We start from the raw sequence: 19592 nt of genomic DNA on the forward strand, positions 1-19592 counted from the left end.
AACTAGTTAGTTTGCAAAATAACTGAACGGTCAGATAGTTTGCAACGGAACTACCTATAGTTCGTTTATTTTAACCCGGCACCGCCTGGGCTATTTCCGTACCCACGACAGCCTGGGGGGGGGGGGTCGGATCCGACCCCCCCCCCTGTTATCTCGAGAACCAATGGTCGTATCGAGCCCTGCGAGGCGGCGTTCGAAAGGTCTCAATGGCATTGATTTGACCAGATTTCACAGACAATTAACCCGCGCCCCGTTGGGCTCTGCCGAGCAACGCGCCCCGTTGGGGGGGCATTTTGGCCCCCCTAAGATCTCGAGAACCACGCAGCGTAGCGACAAGCGGCAAACGGTGTTGGATAGCCCTATCAGGGAACTACCTTGTGACCCAATTTTATTGACCTAGGTCAAACCGATGACGTCACAGGTCAGGTCAAAGGTCCAATTTTCACCGTTCACAGGCATTTCAAGAAATGCGTTGTAAAATCGAGTAAAATGCATTTCATTGAAAATCATCGATGGGGAAATGTTCTTCAAACACATATTTTGCTAGTTGAGGTCACTGATACCAGGTCAGGTCACTGAGGTCAGGTCACTGGGGGGTCACAATATGAAAGTATCGTGTGATACATGTTTTATGGTCCATTTTACATGACAAATGCGATTATGTGGGTCAGGCAGCCTTTGGGGCCAGCTTAGGTCACGTTTTGGTCAAGGTCAGGTCAAGGTCACGTCAAGGTCAGGTCAAATTAGGTCAAATTTCAAAGTTGATATTTTTGCATAAAATGGGTATCGAATCGATGCAGCTTGTCACGGGAAGTTCAATGGTGGTCTTTGTTTTGCCGTACGAGGTCTAGAATCGCTTAAAATTGAGTTCAAAAATTTGACGTCATCATTTTTGAACAGTTTTTTCGCTATAACTTGGCCAAAAAACGAGATATCGATCTGAAATTTGGTATGTATATAGAAGAGCGCAGGGAATATCACATATATTCCGGTTTTTTTCGAAATTCGGAAAAATTTTGGATTTTTTTTTAGTTTTTCTAAAAAAATCAATTTTTTGAAAAATCAATTTTTTGGTCAAAAACCCAAAATTTTGAAAATCCGAGATAGCAGTTTTGTAGCGCCGCTTTTTGTCTATTAGACCATATAAAGAACTTTAAAATTGCTTGATAACTGTAGATTTGGTGAGCGTTTCAAGATTGCATGTTTTTTGCTTATTTTTGCTCGAACATGACCTCAGTTTGACCTCAATAACTCCTGACCTAAGGTGACCTAAGACTTGAAATTTGGTGTGAAGGTGTCAAATTGATGCCCGGAAAGGTACTGAAAATTTGGCGGCGCTGCGCGCCGCAGTTTTCTTACTATTCAGGAAACACCACAGGGGGGGCCAAAATGCCCCCCCCCCAACGGGGCGAGGGTTAATTTCATCAAATTTATTTACTAGTTGTCTAGTTCACTGACTCATATATCGTACCTATTTGCCAATACCTACAGCCCCACTATAGGGAATGAGAGGACTTCTCAGGAATTATGTCTGAGCTAATTGATACATTGCGCGGTGTTTAACATAACGTTACATCGTCCGTGTTCAAAACTTATTTTGAAAATATTATTCATATTTCCAATAGGTACCTACAATGTGCGCTAACCAGTAACCAGTTTTCTCAGTAATTCAGCTAGCAATGCTTGTGCTGTGTTCAAAGAGACGTTTACAGTGAGTGAGGGGCAAACTTAAAATAAACTAACTATAGTTAATTTGCAAACTACCTGGCAGGTCAGGTAGTTTGCAACGTAACTTGTTTATAGTCACGTTGCAAACTAACGGATTTCGCATACCTACCTACTAACTGTAACATATACCTTTATATAGAGCTATTGCTCCTGCCACCTAATTTCCCGATGATTTCCTGACTTCGGTATGACGTTGCGATAAGAACCCCAGTCGCAAAAACACCGCCCTCTGCGCCGACGGCCTCGACGCGGGGCATATTTCTCGTCCCGACGATGCATAGCATCTCCAGAGTCCCGTGCGCCACCATGACGCGTTCTTCAGCGACTTCAGGCTTGTCTGGACCTCATTTGCAGGACATTCGACATGCCGTAATCAAGAGGGCTGCCCCGGAGGTCGGAGACTGAGCCGGTCTCACCCGATTTCGTTCCGCCAAAGGTAACCTGGTCTATCAAATCAACAGGAATTTCCTTTGAAGTTGCCAGCTGACATACCGTTGCAACCTTTCCCTTAGTTCTGACGGACCATAGCACTCCTGACCTAAGAATACCAGGATGGGATCCCATCCCCATCAGAGGCGGATCCAGCTCAGAGTTTTTTTTTTTTTGGGGGGGGGGGGGCAAACCATAACAATTTATGATTCTTTCCATGCATCGTCCATAGGCGTAATGTTAAAATTATGCCGTTTGGGGGGGGGGGGGGCAAATGCCCATTCTGCCCCCCCCCCCCCTGGATCCGCCACTGGGCCTCGTTCAACACAAGCCGCACCCGGACGGAAGGGATTTGAAGGATTTCCCTCATCCGTCGGCCGTCGCCGGTCGCAATGTTGTGGATGTTTGGTTTGTACAGGGACCCGCAGTTGCTTCTGTACACACTAGTATTTCAGCATATTCTTGGCCTGTGACACCGTTGAAGGCGAATTGGGAAATGATTGTGTGCTTATTAAAACCACCATCTGAAGGGCTTTAAACTGATGTGCTGCTCTCCTAATTCAATGAACGTTTTATGGCTGAATCAGCAAAACCTTGTTTTCAGCGCTTCTTCCTGCCCCATTCCTTCTAAAACCTGGAACCGCTTATTCCATTCACTCCTGCCATCTGACGATGGTCGTGCTGATTACTAGTTCCGGCGCTAGTAACTGCTCCAGTTTTGCACCCGGCACAAACGCAGGCGGCACGGGGGCTCGACCAGTGAAGGTCGGGCCGAGCCGACTGCCTGGGGCGCGGTTAGATCGGAGGCCCTGCTGGGGAAGGGGACGGGAATGAAGGGGAGGGCAGGAGGTGGTCACGTGGTCCGTCCAAGCTCGCACACGACCTGTCCCGCACCCAGCCATGTTCCGTGATCCAAAATGACACTCGAGAGCTGTGGAATTCGTGGAGGAGACGCTTCGAAAGTGAACTTCAGCTATTTTAACATATTCTGTGGAGATAAATGAATATTGTCTTGTTGCAGAAAAAAAAATTGTAGGCCTAAGCAGTAAGCTGTATAAGCTGTATCTTTTTAAAAGCTGTAAATAGGATTATTTTTAGGGACTTAGGGGTTTCGTATACACAGTGAAGTGTTATTAAGCCGCTTATCTATTATGGTTAGAACTGAAGCGTTATGCTTTTTCTCACAGGGAATGACAATACGATAACAAAACGAATAAAACCAGACGTTTCGCACAACAAAGTGCCTTCGTCAGTGGCAAGAAATAAGTCACTATAATAGGTATAGGACATAGGTGTTATCTCTCGATAAAATAGATGAAGTAGTATCTTTATTGTTTCAGATATATTTTCAGCAGTTTTTAAGCACATCATGGAAGCTTTTAAACATTTCTGTATTTTATCGGCAACCCGGCTGGCCAGACCGAGACGGTGCCGCATATATTAATAATCGATGTTAAACCTACACTTATTTTTCTCCACTGACGAAGGCACGTTGTTGTCCGAAACGTCTGGTTTATTCGCATTGTTATTGTATTGTCATTAACCCGGTTTACATAGCATATTTGACGAGGCTCTAGCTCGTTAATTTGGCGATAACTTCGTTGCAGTGTTCTTCAAATATTTAGAGGGCATCATTTTGTAAATTGTTAAGCACCATTGGCATCTTTTGCAACATCACGAACGGAGATATAAGCTTGCAACAAACCCTATGTAAACCGGATTATTGTCCGTGAGAAAAACATACTCAAGTGGACTGGTCTCAGTTCATGCAGAAATTGTCGCTCATTCATCAACACAGATAAAATGAATATTAACCCTCACCAACACATACAAGTAGAGTTAAGTAGACCCCGCCCTCTGTTTTTCACCAATACCTAAATCGCGGAAATGCTAAGGATTGCGACGATTCTTTAGTGCCCTGGAGATAATCAATTTTACAGCTTCCCGGAAAATTAAATAGCCCTTATTATTTTTGCACCTTTCCGAGAATTTGAAATCCCTGAACCAAATTACCTTTGACCTGTGATAAGTTTCTCTCAAGATCATGATGTTAGCCAGATGAGCGATTGAAAGTCAGTCAGCGCACATCTTCTGAGTGTTTCCATAGTCTTTATGTGATAACTGATAAGGGACGTGACAACATGTGAAATATAATATTTAATGTTTCTCATTGATTGTTGTGGGTGCCAAGGTCACGTGAAACTCAGATTAAGGTCGTTTACTTGAAGTGATGTCGGTTAACCTCTTTAAATTTACACCTTTTTACTGTGGTTTTTAGGTAATGTTGGTTTGAAATTTAGCATCCATTTTAGCTTTGAAAACTAAGTATAGTTTGGTATCTGTTATAGTGCCTATCTAACATGTTGCAAGGCTGTCAAAGCTGGTTAACATTCTATGGATAGCCGGCGGAACGCCTAATGGATGATCTGGCGTGACCTGTCCTACCCGAAATGCTTTGATTATTTGAACAAAGCAAGTGCAAATTCGAAGTCAGGAGGAAGCCAAGTCCCAGCAAACTTCACTTGGATAAATTCTAGCAGGATCCAATTTTTCGTGCTTTTGGGTTATTAACATGATCTGGGTGGTCGACCAATGACCTAGGATCTCAACATTGACCAGGACATAAAGATAATTGGCTTTCCCTCGTCACCGATGACCAGGACCCTAAAATCATCGGATTTCTCTCGTCACGAGGAGCACGCTCTTTTTTTCTTTTTCAGCGAAGCTCTGGCTCTATTATAAAGGGCCGAACGACTGAGGGCTTCTACGCCCCACCGCTACATGTGAGACGCTGAAAAATGCTTGTACGGGTGAGGTTTAAATATCGATTGGTTTTTAAGTACCGAAATACTTTAATTTATTTCGATAGCAGTTTAAAGACCGCTCGAATACAATAACTTCATGAACAATGTAAGCATCAAATAAAATGAATCGTGAGATAAGTGGCTCAAAATTGAGGAGCTATGAGACACTTAATGAAAAACGGTATATGTAGATTAGAAACTACCTACACTTAACTTGCACTGCCGTTTTAAAACCTTTTCGTTGCAGACTGATAGATGTTTTAGGATTGATTTCATCTGACGCTCAAATGATGTAGAGCTATTCATTCGTTCATTCATGCGACCATCCATTCATAAAAGAACTATCCAGTGATAAAAATGTTTATTTTAGAGAAGTGTGAAATACAAGCTCAATAGAAGTTTAATGATACGGCAAGTTTGACCGATTTTTATAATGAATAGACCAATAACTTTAACAAATCAAAGTTGAGAGCCCCAAATGCGTAACACAATTGAGGGCATTTTAAGCCATCACAGTATTTGTCAACAGTTGTTGTTGTTGAGGGAAGGACTGGGGAGGGTGGTTGCGGGCTCATAAACTGTCAAAAAAAAAAACAAAACAAAAAACGAAGCGATCATCCGCAAAAGAACTATTGAGCTCGAACCGAGCTGACGAATCGATTTATAGGTATGCAACATGACTAACGATGCCATTTTTTTTTTACTTCGTTCGTTCCATCCAGATTCCATCATCGTCCAGATTCCATCCAGATTCCATCATCTGGATAGCACGTCAACATCCTATTTGACATTTTGCAACAAACGTATACTATTTGGCGCGACTAGCCTCAGAAATGTTCTGAAACTAAAACCGTTTCTTCGCAAATAACTTTGCCCGCGTGATCCCAGCTTATGCACGACAAAAATAAAATACTGCTTCAGGATCACTGGCCTGAATTCCAATGCTTAAGGTTTACTTAAAACCGGTGTGGCTGAGGCACTATTCGCTACATCTCGTGACGCCCGTGACGGCCACCATTGTGTTGTATCTTTTTGGAAAGCTATAACTTAATAACGCAAGGATTGGTGAGTGGGTTGAAAACAGCCCTCCCCTTTTCTTCTTCTGGAAACATAAGTAATCAAAAGATCTGGCGATGGTTTATCCACCTCCTCTGCCGCCGCGCTGCGAGGCCTCGATTCGTTCGGTATGTGGCTTCCTGAGCGGTCCTCCCCGGAGGCAAGGTGAAAGGTCATGGCCTGTATCATAAATTTATACGTTCCTGAATATGTTTCACAGTTCTTTCAAGACCTTGGAAACCGTTTTATCATATCGAAAAAGCGTTGCACTTTCTTGTTAATCAATACATTTAAAGAAAACTTTATCACAATCTCATACTGCGGCAATTGTAGTTCTGCTTACGGTTGCCTCTTTATGATACGGGCCACCACCACCTCCACTGCGCTGGAGCTCTGGCGTTCTACCCTTCCCCGCTACGGACCGGCCCTCGGGCTAGGTGTGTTAGTACTGAGCGCAAACGTGTAGTAGTCACGTGACTTTCATACACGTAGCGGGAGCGGGAGCTAGTGGCGATACCAAGGACGGGCTCTGGGGAGGCAACCGGCACAGAAAAATAGCATGATTGTAGTTTTGGAAGAATATCTGTTGCGGTAAGAGGTATTATGCAAAACATTCGTCCTAGAAGCAAACATGTGTTACTCCTCCATACTTTGTGCTACACTTCTTTTCTCCAATGGCCAGCACTTAGCAAATAATAACACAATTCTAAATTGGTAATATATGTGTACAGTAGCAACTGCGGGTCCCTGTACCAAGATTACTTGTTTGTACGTTTGCAAAGGAAATGGTAGGGAAATACTTCAAAAGTTGGTAGCTCTTGAAAGTTGACGTTGCATCACCACTGCTTCCGGTAGAATTTTAAGTGGCCAGATTTTATCCACTGGAGCCCGGTATTTCATAGCATTTCCCAGGAGCCTGGCAAGTTTGCCCTTTTTTACGAATTTTCAGTAGTTTAAGTCCTTCCTCATTTTCTTGAAATTTCTCAATTCCTCAGATTGGTCATGATTTAAATATGAATGCAAGCAATTGAAGATGCTATTCGAGCAACAGGCATTTTTGCTTCGTCTGAATAATCTTCGGATTATTTACAAGAGAAAATTTCACGTTCAAAATAAACGTCAAGAAACACAAGACAGTGCTACCTATTCCACAGGTGCTGAAGTTCCTATTTTCTGCAATGTTTGCTGCAAAGGGCCTTGTGTTTCATTCCTAGCTCTCTAATTTGATCGGTAGACTCTCCCGTTTTCAGTAGCCATGACGCTAACGACTGCGCATGCGCTTACTGAGCCAATGAGGCCATCACACGACAAGCGACTGCCACGTTCGCCGCCGGAGCCGGCTTTTCGGAGATTCTCGTCGGGCGATCTTCCCATTTCACCGCTTGGCACAAGTTTGATCGGAAGGGGGCTTGCAGTGTTTTCATCATGAGGTTGATTCTGTCACTGTGCGTTTTGTTCGTGTCTGCATATGCAGCGATCGAGGAAGACGAAGGAGTGTTGGTTCTTACCAACGACAACTTCGACGAAGCGATCAGTGGTCATGAGTTCATTCTTGTGGAATTCTGTGAGTATTCTAGGCTCCCACGTGTTTACGTCCGCTATGAAGTAAGCATTAAGATAGTAAAATGCACAATAACAGGACTGAATGCTAGAAACATGATTAAAACAGCAATAGTGTTCCTTTATTTGTCAATTGTCATTCTCTAGTGAAACAAGTTACCTGCATTTCTTCAATTTCTTCATTAATTTGGTAATATAGATTAATATAACTTGCCTACTTTGTTTGGGTATTGGCACATCTTCCTGTCATTAACATAAATGATAACGCTAGTATCAATATATTTGTTATATCGTAAGAGGATAGAGATAATGCTGAATTTTTTTAGATTATTGAAAACTGATTCATGAAGTGTCCATGAGCTGTGTCCAGCACTGCACCTGCATTTAAACCTAGTGCATGTGAATATTGGTGCTGACTACTGGAGGACCATAGCAGAAGCAGAAAACTTAGGGCCTGTTCCAGCACCTCCGGAAAGTTCTAGACTTTTCCATTCAGCATTCTAGCACCTCCAGTAAGCTCCAGAAAGCTCTTGCCAAAGCTCCAGAAACCTCCAGTAGCCTTGAGTCAGTTAGGAGGTCCACATTTGACTGGAGGTAGGCTCTGGTTTACAATTATGGCGCTATATGACAATTACAAAAGTTAGGATTTTCACGGTGGATTTTACAATTCAAATGTAATGAAGATTACACTACTGTTATGCTTTTAACCTTTTTTACTAAAACTAAAACTTCTGTTTTCAAGTGTGAGCTGTTATCATTCTTTTGGTATCCCTAACACTGATCTTCAAAAATCTCCAGATTGCCTTCCTGTACCTCCATTCAACTTCCTAGTAGATCCACCAGCATTGCAAAAACAGTTGTGATGGCGGCAACAATTTTGACTGTTTTTGGTGGATTTTGAGGTTCATGGGACCATCTTCAGTAGTGCTGTGCTGTTCATGCAATCATAGTGCTGTTCTGGCTATTACTACCAGCACCTTTAACTTATGCACTGCTTATTATTGAGAAATTATTGATAAGAGGCTGAGTAGAGTAAGGATCAGGGTAGAAATGACTGCCCATTGTCACAGGTCCTTAGTAGGTAGGCATTGGTGACCTGCAGAAGACTCTAGTCACAGGATTAAAGCTTTGTTTGGTCCTTTATTTTGGCAGCATCAGAAGCACCAAGCTTTGCAAGAGTTGCTTAGATGGTATCTGTTTTGTAGTTCTGTGGATGGCATGTAGAAGTTTGCTCCATCCCAAAGCTGGCAACTGGCACTTTGTAGGTATATGTCTGACCATCCTGTGCAGTATTCACCATATTGTGGTTGTGAAGAATAGCTGGAACTCATGATATTGTTTCCCAGACTGGAAGAATGTGTTTGGTTGGATGCCAGAGCTGTAGACAAGGGATGCTTTGTTGCCTAGCATGTCTGTGGTTATGTACAAAAATCCTTTGATATTTCAGAATCAGATTGCAGGTTAATGCTAAAGATTGTGGCAAGTTTTGGCTGTTGCTAATGCCATGAGATGATTTTTTTTTTAGAAAAAGCAATCCACTAAAACTGAAATATTCTGAGCCTTTTAGAATATCATCGCTCTAGGAACTGCCTATTGATATTGAAACCCACTTTTGTTGGGCCCCACTCTCTTAATGGGCAGCCAGTCCACTTGATCAATGTTCTCTTTATATTGTAAGGACTGCTCAACAGATAGGTACCTAATCCTGGGTGTCCCAGAAGTTATTGTTAAACTGCAAGCATTTGTTTTATGCATTTGTTTCTCATTTGACACAACTATTTTTTCAAGTGTTTTTTTCCTGCGCACTCTGCGATGAATATGGTCCGATATTTATCGCTGCGTTCTCTGTTCCGCAGACGCCCCGTGGTGTGGACACTGCAAAGCCCTCGCCCCCGAGTACGCCAAGGCGGCCCAGGCGCTGGCCAAGGAGGAGTCAAACGTGAAGCTGGCCAAGCTGGACGCCACCGTGCACGACAAGGTGGCGCAGAAGTTCGGTGTGCGCGGCTACCCCACCCTCAAGTTCTTCCGCAACGGCAAGGACAGCGAGTACGGCGGCGGACGCACAAAGGACGAGATCGTCAACTGGCTGAAGAAGAAGACTGGCCCGCCGGCGACCAACGTTGAGACTGTCGAGGCCGCTGAGAAGGCCATCGAGGGCAAGGACGTCGTCATCGTCGGCTTCTTCAAGGACCAGGAGAGCAAGGATGCCAAGGCTTTCCTCAGCTTCGCCGGCGGCGTCGACGACTACCCCTTCGTCATCAGCTCTGCCGACGATGTCATCAGCAAGTACGAGGCGGCCGACGGCAAGGTCGTCATGATCAAGACCTTCGACGAGAAGCGTCATGAGCTTGAGGGAGACATCAACGATGACAACCTGAAGGCCTTCATCGCCAAGTACTCTCTGCCCCTGGTGGTTGAGTTCAACCAGGAGACCGCTCAGAAGATCTTCGGCGGCGAGATCAAGGCGCACCTGCTGATGTTCCTGAGCAAGAAGTCTGAAGATTTCGCCAAGCACACAGAGGCCGCCTCCGCTGTGGCTAAGGAGCAGCGCGGAAAGGTGCGTGTGAATGGGGGAGGACTGCCTTGGTGAGCTGCACTAGAGTGTTATCTGGCGTTTGAATGGTGATGCTTTGAAGGGGAAAACATTGCATTGGTACTGTATTCTGGACTATCCTTACGATGTTCTTTGATAGAAAATGTACTCACTGAATGACTGAAAAAATTGCAATTTGCGTTGATCGATCGGTTTCCAATCATGCCTGTTCTGTCATGTCACTTAATTTGTGCGTGGATAGTGCACTAACTTTAAAGTTTCGTCGATCACAACGTTACATCGTTTTACTGTGCCACTTGGGGGTCACTGAACCCGATCTCGGCCATCTCCGCTCCTTGCTCCGTGAATCGTGAGATCTCTAACCGGCACGGTCTTTCGTCCGCCAGATTCTGGTCGTCTCCATCGACACGGACGAGGAGGATCACGCCCGCATCATGGAGTTCTTCGGCATGAAGGCCGAGGAAGTGCCCGCCCTGCGCATCATCAAGATGGAGGAAGACATGACCAAGTACAAGCCGGAGAAGACCGGTCTTGAGGAGGCCACCATTCGCTCCTTCGTGGAGGACTTCCTGGCTGACAAGCTGAAGCAGCACCTGCTGAGCCAGGACCTGCCAGAGGACTGGGATAAGGCCGGCGTCAAGGTGCTCGTCTCCAGCAACTTCGACGAGGTGGCGCTGGACAAGACGAAGGACGTGCTGGTCGAGTTCTACGCGCCGTGGTGCGGACACTGCAAGCAGCTGGTGCCCATCTATGACGAGGTAAGAAGGATTTGGGTGGTTCTTCAAGCTCCTGGGGGTTTCGAATAGTGGATGGACAGTATTTTGGGCTCATGCTGGATGATTGCCAATTTGTTTTCCAAAATGTTTGTAGTGTTTCACCTGCAAGTAAGTTATGGGTGTTGAACCGAAATAGTTCTGATTGGATAAGTTTTTTTTTAAACAATGAAGCAACCACTAGCATCTTATCCCCATAACATATCTACAAAAGTTAATCATGCCACCTGCTATGAAAGCTGCTTTCGGTTCGTCAACCCCCATGACTAACCTCGCCCTCCCGTCCGCTCTCCACAGCTGGGTGAGAAGTACAAGGACTCTGAGACGGTGGTAATTGCCAAGATGGACGCCACTGCTAACGAGCTGGAGCACACCAAGATTCAGAGCTTCCCCACCATCAAACTGTGGAAGAAGGAGACCAACGAGGTAGGCCAGCCGCAGGGGCTGAAGGGAAGTGGTGGGCAAGGGTGGGACTCGACTCGAAATACCCATGTCTGGCGATTCAGGATTGATATATTCACGAGTTTATAAGGCTCTCACGCGAAGCTGCTCGGCCGTCTCACTCATGTAAAAAATATTTATACCAGTCTTTTTCTTAGGTTTCAAACTGATATTTTGAGCTTTTAGGTTCCTTCTTAGAAGGCTGGTTGTTACCTCCTAAGACAGTACGGTTCACGCTGTTAAGAGTTTGTAATTTGTATCTGGTCATGGGCTAGTGCTAGTTTATCACGTTGTCGTGATAAATCGTTCCCAGTGCTCCCGATTTAGCTCAGTCTGTAGTCGTGTTCGGTTCGCCGCGTTATTTCCCAGTGCTGACGTGTCCAATCTGACCAACATGGCGACGTGCACGCCGGCGCTGGCGCCATTTTTTCCCGCCCTGTGACTGGTGTTTGACGGACAGCTGTGGGGCCCTGAAGTGCCACGTGGCGCAGAGGGCCCGGCTGCCAAATGTCGCGCCTGTCGGGACTGTGGCCACGTGTACCGCGTCGGTGCTGCGTCATTGCCCTCCCTCCCTCTCTCCCACCTACCCCCTCTCCCCGCCCCCTCTGTCGCTCTATCGGTCTGACAGGTGTAATGTTCAGCTCGGTGGGGAGCCAGCGTGATGATTTTAATCCCTGGTGGGTTTTGAGTCGAGAGACTTTTACAGCAGTTTCATGTATTTAACCAACCCCGCTAAGACACCGCATGCGACCACCTCTGCGAGTTATCACCACGCTCTTTGATAAAGATTTTTGTGATAACATCTGTGATAAATTCATACTCGTTGCGAAAATAGCAAATCGCATGATGTGTCCTTTTTAGGAGAGCTCCTAGCAGTTTGAATGTCGCCCCAACCTTTCACCTAATGACCATTGTCTTAATATGCCACTCGCGGTGCGCAGATAGTCGAGTACGGCGGTGACCGCAAACTCGAGAGTCTGGTCAAGTTCGTCGAGTCGGGCGGCGTGGAGGGCAAGGCTACCGAGTCCGAGGCAGAGGCAGAGGACGAGGAGGAGGCAGAGGGAGGAGAGGTAGAGCAGCGAGAGTGACGGGGTTCACAGGACGCAGCGCCAGAGTGCAGAGTTGCCGTGCAGCACTACAGGCTACAGCTTTAGTAGCCGCCGCTGTGACCTGACCTGACCTCACACCGCCAACCGGTGGTGCCGCTGTGTATGTGTGCTGTGCCGCTTCCCCACCCCTGGGAACCCCCGCTTAGTGTGCTCCACTAGTGCTCCAGTGTGTTCTTGGCGAACGCTGAGCACCGCTTTCCTTGGTTGTAGGTCGTAGACTACAACGGCGAGCGAACTCTGGACGGATTCACTAAGTTCCTCGAGGGCAAACAAGAAGAGGTGAGTACGCCATGCCGGCGAGGTGGTTGTATGTTCGTAATAACATAGGTGAAGGTGGCTCGGTTAAATAACATCTGCTCGTTTCGTCCGTCCGTCATTAGTTTGTTTTGTCTGTCCAACCTCTCAACTTCATGGAATCTGGAATGGAACTGCGATTTGATCCCAATAACACAGAAGAGCTTGCATGAATCGCTTACACGTTCGAAACGCGGCATGCTGAGTTACTGACTACCGACATTAGGAGCTTTAAATTGGGGTTATTTCGGTGCAACGCCCGACGAAAATTGGTTTTCTATTTTTGGTGCCATGGGGCCTGAGCTGCTGAGATCGTCTAGGATTATTGACGGTCGGGGTTGGCCGCTGGAGTCGACCGGCCGAGGCTTTGTGTGCTGTGGGCTACCGATCGAGGTCCCATGTATAGCCACAGCGTGGTAGCCGCCGCATGGGCCTGGTCGGTGGCAGGCGGCAGCGGCATGGCGAGGCCTCGCGGCGGCGGCGGAGGGCGGCCACGGTCACGGTCGGTCACCGCCCCCGCCCCCGCCCGGTGCGCCGCCGCCTCCCGTGGACCGGAAGACTAACCCGCTAACCATGGCCCGCCGCCTCGTCGCCGCCGCCGCCGCCTCGCTAACCATACGGGCGACAGTCTACCGGTCGGCTGGTCGGTTTCGGCGGCTCCGCGCCTGCCGCCAACGCCTCGCTAGCCGTACGGGCGACAGTCTACCGGCCGGCCGGTTGGCTGGTAGGTCGCGTCGGCTCCATGCCTCTGCTGCCGCCGGCCGGCCGGCCGGTTGGTCTGTCTGTCGGTCGGTCTGCTCCGTCAAGGTCACCGCCCTGTACGGGTGAACGCCCCCTGAGCCGGCCGTCCGGTCGGCTCCGCGCCGCGCCGGCCGCGGCAGTCGCCGTGACGTGGCCCACGCCGCTCGGTTCAGGGACCTCTCTAGCGCCACGTAGCCCAGCCGGTTTGCCGCTCTGCCGGCGGGGCGGGTAGAGCGGGGAGGAATGTGGCCTGGGGAGAGCGCAGACAGGTGCGGAGGGTAGTTTGGCCAGCTGCGAGCGGCTGGATTCCGGATATTGTGCGCGGGCTGTCTATGACCCCAGCGGCTGCGATGACTGATGTTTCACAATAACCCAGTATTTAACCCCATCATACCTACGGGGAAATAATTTATCAAGTAGACGGGACCGTTCCAACAATCACTAGGTCGATTGAGGCATCCGGGAACGGAACTCTCCGGCTTTGCCGTGACTAACCGATTGCACCATACCTCCTCGTTGGAAGAATGACATTCAACTACGAAGGGATGACATTCAAACATAACACTGGCATGATTCACACGTTGGACGTTCGGGTAACAGCGGGTAGGGTCCGGTGGGGGTTGTGCAAACCGTAGCGGCAACGGTATGGTATGTATGCGTTACGGGGGCTGCCCCGGGTGAACGCTGCATGATGCAATATTGGATTCTGGCGGTGCTAGAATTGGTGATGGTTGTCGCTAACCTGGCATCGTTCTGCGATTTCTGAGGCTTGGCAGAAAGCATGTGCTTGGTTTTCTTCTTAGCATTCGTCAATATTGTTGCCTGTTGGCGTGTGTAGACGGGTTTTTACAGTATGACCTCGTCATCGCGAACTCTGTTTTATTTAATTTCCTTTTTAACTTTTCTTCTCTCCCTTGATCATGTTTCAATAAGCCATTGTTATGTCAAAACGTAATGAAAATTAGCGTGCTTTCCGATTATTTCTGTGTAAATTATATATTTTTCTGTCAACCGATCATCAATTTTACTGCAACATACTCAGTATTCAACCTTCGTATGCCGCTGTCAATAATCGTTTTTCTCTCTCTGTCCTGTCTTATTAGTGACCGTTTATGTCAGTGTCCTGACGCCCTTTTCTCGTCTCACGTCCGTGTCCCGTTCCTCAGGAGGGCGAGGAGGAGGAGGAAGAAGAGGAAGAGGATGAGGGAAAGCACGACGAGTTGTAGATCTCCTTCAGCCGCGTGAGGCCGCCTGTGAGAGCGGCCTTCTTTCCTTTCTTCCCGGAAAGCTGCGTACGCCAGCCGCAAAAGGCCTATTTTTGATACGTTGGCTGGCAGCCCGGTCCGCGGCCACTGGACGTGGTCTGCTAAAGAGTGGGGGCAGGGACTGGGGACGTGAATTTGATCTGTGCAACGTTCATTATGGGGGTGGTCTCGTCCACCAGTGACACAGGGCATATTTTGTAACAGAGTGAGAGAAAGAGAGACTGCTGGTTTTTTGTTTTGCACCGCTGGTTGCTTGTTGTCTACTTCCGTTGGCGGGCCCTTTCCACAGAGTTTTTACACGCGCATGCGTAGAATTCCGGTGTCTGTGACTGCGGCGTCGGTGGTTTTATTCGTGTTGTGTGTAGAATATTTATGAGACGGGCCGCTGTGCGGCGGATGTCTGGTTGAGGGCGTCTGATACGACCCCGTCGAGTCACAACTCGGCCGATAAATCCCCATGGGCTCCCTGTCCGCGGAGTGAAATTTATACCATCGTTCGGTGCGGATTTACACTAAATGTGCAGTTCGTCTTTCAAATTCTGCGCCGGCGTCGCCGCCCGCCGCGGCTGCCCCGCGCGGGAATTCCTTCACCGGGTGAAGCGATTTCTTGTGTTTGTGAAGAGATTCCGTCACGTGGAGAGGGTTTTTGGTGCGTGGCAGCGCGCGCGGCGGACGGCAGTGCCGGCGGGCGCTCGTTTGGGTGAACCTGCACGGTGCGATGGGTGACCAGATGTTTTCCGAACTCCTGTTGGCTCAGCGACGAATACATGGCGACTAAAGGTGAACGAGGCTTTTATGGCGGAGTTTGAAAAACTGAGGCAGTTTGGAGAGTTTTGATGGGCTTCTGGGACCAAGGTGGGAGACCCCGGGAGCAGTGTGGACTGTGGAAGGGTCTAGGTAGGAGCGTAGGAGGCTCTGAATAACCTGTGGGATGAAGAGCTGTATGACTTCTGGGAGACTCCGGATGCCCATGGGAGAATAGTGAAAGGCCTTTGGAAAAGCGGAGATAAATTTCTGAGAAGAGCAAAAATATCGCCGGAAAGCTGCCCAATGCTGGGATGTCTGAGTGGCGCCTCTAAGACCTTTGATTGCTCTGCGTTTCGGAGACCTATGATAAGCTCCAACCCAGCCCACCGTCATGCGTCACCGCCCGCCCTGAAAGGTGTGCCGGGCGGCGTCAGGAGGCTAGCGAGGTAGGGAGGGAAGCGGGGTGAATCGCCGCACGGGTGGGGCCCGACCGTCCGCTCGGGTTCCCCGCACACCGTTATACCGCGGCTGAGCCGCCGGGGTCGATGGCATTTTATCAGACCAGCGTGAGACACCGGCTGAGAAGGAATGGTACGCCAGCCCGTTCCGTGATGGGATAACCGTCACGGTTTTACGTCTTGCGGAGTGGTATAACGTTATTTCGGGTGTGGTACGGTTAATCCGATGAGGGTACCACATTTTGACACTATCGGGATATCTGACTTTCGTTATATAGCGAAACTACAGCCATTCAAACGAACGAAAGCGACTGTTATTCGGCGAGTTTTGCTCGAGTTTGCTGGTCGGTCTCCTGCAGACGGTCTGGCGTTTCCGCTGTACGCAGAACGAAAACACTGCGGGCTGCACTGCTACGAACTAAATAAACAATGTTTCGGCAGTCTGCACTGGCAGCTGACCTATTCGCTAGGGCACGCAAGCGTAGCGCACATTTTGCAAGTTTGCAAGCACCGGTTTTAGTTCGCTGCATGTGGTAGCAAACGAGTGCATTTTTTTTTGCAGTTTTGCTGATAGGGCATCGGACCGGATATGGCGGTCTATAGCTGACCATGGTCCAGGCTGGAATGTTATCTCAAAGAGCCATCGACGACATACGATCCGTACTTTTGTAGTGTGACCCGTCGCCTTGGGATAACGAACTACGAAGAAGGCATGCATGTGCATTGTGCATTGGACGGTCACCAATATAGTCTTCTGCTTACGATAAGCTAAAAGCGATTCCCTTTGGTGTCTTCTAATCGCAGGAGGGGTTGGTTATAAATTGCATCGCCCGCCGATATGCATGGTTTATCATTTTGCTGGAACGGTTTGATGTTCGCTCTAAAGCAGGGGTCGGCAAATGGTGGGGCATGCCCCCTTTGGGGGTAATGGAGCCCCTTCGGCGGGGGTAATGAGGGCCCCTGAGAAAGCCTAGCTTTTTAGAACTAAGGACTTCCTTGATGGGACAAACATCGTGATTGTTGCGCCCCAAAGATTTACCCAGGCCAAACGCACACAGCATGAATTGCTTACATGGCGCATACCAATTTTTATATAGCTTCACACCATTCCGTACAGTCGTGCAAAGGCAACTGCAATGTTTTAACCATCGCCTGTCTACTGGCGCTTTCACAGCCGCTTGTGCAAGGGGAGGGCCCTTGTTATTTCATCTCATTGAAGAGGTCAGTGGCAAGTGTCGAGAAAATTGTGACCCGCTATAACTTCTTGAAGTGGGATTTTATGGCCCGACATGATCACCAGAAAAGTTCATAAGCCAACGGTCATTTGGGCCCACGTCCATCATCCATGTCATGATGTTATCCGGGCAGGTGGAAAAAAATGATCGGCCCGAGGGTACAATTTTGTTGTAATCCGACGCCTTTTACGTGAGTTATTCACGACCCGCTGCCCCTATACGTACGAGGGTTAAATGTGATATATGAAATGTTTTTTGGAGGAAGTGTCATGTTTTACTCCGCGCCTTGCTGGGGCTCCTGGATTTCCACGCCCTGCTGGGGGGAGGGGGTGTTTGTTTAACCCCCTTCTAACTCGGCTTATAGGCAACGTAACGATACGTGGTTGGCGGCGTTCGAAAGAGCGTAAAAAATAATGTCGAAATCAAGTCCGTCACTTTTTTGGTCAGGTCAAAGGTCATGTCACCAGAGGTCATCGATAGCCAAAGTGTCGCCGTTTTTTAGACATTCGCGAAAAAACCGGCAGGTGTTCAAACACGCCCTCCCCAGCAGGGCGTGAGTTAAATTTGATGCATCGGAAACGCAAAAATACCCAAAGAGTCACGGAAAGGTATGGATTTTCAGTAAAATTGGTCATGTAGGGGAGAGGCGGGAGAATTGGGACGCAGGAGAATAGGGACACGCCAATATTTAAAAAATGGGCAGCATCCTTGCACGATTTTTGCCTTTACCTTTTGATTCAATGTGTCGTGCAACGACGGGAAGCCTCAGCAACCCTTTTGTGTCCGTCGGTTGGGCTGTGCTGGCTGAGCACCAAAAAACTTGTTTTTTCGAGTGTTATTCTGAGTTGTCTGTGTATTGCATATGACAAACTATCTTTCTTTCAAGATGTTACGATGTAAGCTTAGCACCGCCTTTATGCGATTGCCAGTTTGCATGAACACGCTCTGAAACTGACAAATGACAAAAAATGCGTCATTTGATATAGCGGTGTTGTGGGAGAATTGGGACACCAAATAGTGAAAATGGTAAAAAGGTGCAAAAAGATGTGTATTTACCTTCATGTTTTGGACGGGGTTGCAGCTGCGCTCCCTAACCACAAATGCATCAAAGCGTAGACCAAAAAGTCTTAAAATGTGCATTTAATGGGAACATTGTGATCGTGAAAGACAATCCCGGCCTTAACGAAGCAGATAATGTGAATATAAGTTCCAACGTTTCAATTGATTGCCTAGACATAGACAGATCAATAATGCGAGATAAAAATGTTGTCCTAATACCTCATTTTTATGTGTCCCAATTCAGCCTCGTGTCTGTCCCTTTTCTCCTGCGTGTGTCCCTATTCTCCCCAAAATGAGTGTTTTTGTTTTTCTCCACACATAGCCACACCACTGCATAGGCTCGTTTTTTTATGATGGTATGCTGCAGAGAAATGGCCTATCTTTTATTGGTGCTGCACATAGCAGCTTGGCAACAATTCTTTTCAAATAATGCCTCAGTAAATATGGCTTGAGAAATAAGTCCCAATTCTCCCGCCTCTCCCCTAAGCCAGTGGTCGGCAGGTCCTTCGGGGTCGTGCCCCCTTTCTGGGCGCCAGGCAGGGCCATTACCCCCACCTACTAGACTCCATTGATATATAGTGGTCTATGTGTGAAGCTATATAAAAATTGGTATGCGCCATGTAAGCAATTCATGCTGTGTGCGTTTGGCCTGGGTAAATCTTTGGGGCGCAACAGTCACGATGTTTGTCCCATCAAGGAAGTCCTTAGTTCTAAAAAGCTAGGCTTTCTCAGGGGCCCTCATTACCCCCGCCGAAGGGGCTCCATTACCCCCAAAGGGGGCATGCCCCACCATTTGCCGACCCCTGATGTAAGCAATGGAGTCTAGTAGGTGGGGGTAATGGCCCTGCCTGGCGCCCAGAAAGGGGGCACGACCCCGAAGGACCTGCCGACCACTGCTCTAAAGCGATTAGCGAATGACTTCTTCCCAACATAGCACTGGGCTCGATATAGCCTTCGGCACAAGACAGACCGATGAGCTATACATAGTTTGATCAACGAAAGTTATCAAAACAGACTTAGGTATGAGATGAATTGCACCCTAATACCTATGGCTCGCGGCTCACAAGTTTCATGGTTTAATTTTATCGTAATCTAGACAAAGGCTGCCTCTAGTCTATTTCAAAACATCTTGTGCTCTTCCAAAAGCTTATACCAAACTTTGGCCATGAATTTACGTCAAAAGTTATTTTGGCACGATCACATGAAATGAGCGAAACGGTGAACCGCCCACACGAGTGCTGCGTCCCTACCAAATAGCCACGGTGACTATAAATACGGTGATCTCATCTGGATTTGGTCACGTGATCATTTTCGAGCGCAGCGCACGTGCAGTTGTGGC

The 19592-nt window shown here is 47.8% G+C and overlaps 1 protein-coding gene across 3 annotated transcripts; it reads left to right on the forward strand.

Moving 5' to 3' along the window:
* The first annotated feature begins 6891 nt into the window (after window positions 1-6891).
* LOC122366481 (protein disulfide-isomerase-like) lies at window positions 6892-15539 on the forward strand. Of its 3 annotated transcripts, none has more exons than XM_043338798.1 (6): window positions 6892-7581; window positions 9434-10134; window positions 10518-10889; window positions 11202-11330; window positions 12665-12733; window positions 14656-15539. In XM_043338798.1, exons 1-6 carry the CDS (start codon window positions 7443-7445, stop codon window positions 14713-14715), a joined length of 1470 nt encoding a protein of 489 aa, XP_043194733.1. In that variant the 5' UTR covers window positions 6892-7442; the 3' UTR covers window positions 14716-15539. The 3 variants fall into 3 exon arrangements, 2 of the variants coding, with proteins under 2 accessions (XP_043194733.1, XP_043194732.1); XR_006253894.1 differs by having other exon boundaries at window positions 7305-7581; window positions 12287-12733; XM_043338797.1 differs by lacking the exon at window positions 12665-12733 and adding an exon at window positions 12287-12415 and having other exon boundaries at window positions 7305-7581.
* Window positions 15540-19592: the final 4053 nt, after the last annotated feature.

This window comes from Amphibalanus amphitrite, unplaced genomic scaffold (genome assembly GCF_019059575.1).
Source record: "Amphibalanus amphitrite isolate SeventyFive unplaced genomic scaffold, NRLGWU_Aamphi_draft 000811F_arrow, whole genome shotgun sequence".
Taxonomy (NCBI): domain Eukaryota; kingdom Metazoa; phylum Arthropoda; class Thecostraca; order Balanomorpha; family Balanidae; genus Amphibalanus; species Amphibalanus amphitrite.

What these genes read in the sequence shown, in the direction of transcription:
- LOC122366481 (XM_043338797.1), top strand. Translation starts at nt 7,443, where the DNA reads ATGAGGTTGATTCTGTCACTGTGCGTTTTGTTCGTGTCTGCATATGCA. An exon ending in CTAAGGAGCAGCGCGGAAAG is followed by an intron (nt 10,135 to 10,517) that starts GTGCGTGTGAAT and finishes TTCGTCCGCCAG; the next exon opens with ATTCTGGTCGTCTCCATCGA. An exon ending in GGAAGAAGGAGACCAACGAG is followed by an intron (nt 11,331 to 12,286) that starts GTAGGCCAGCCG and finishes CGCGGTGCGCAG; the next exon opens with ATAGTCGAGTACGGCGGTGA.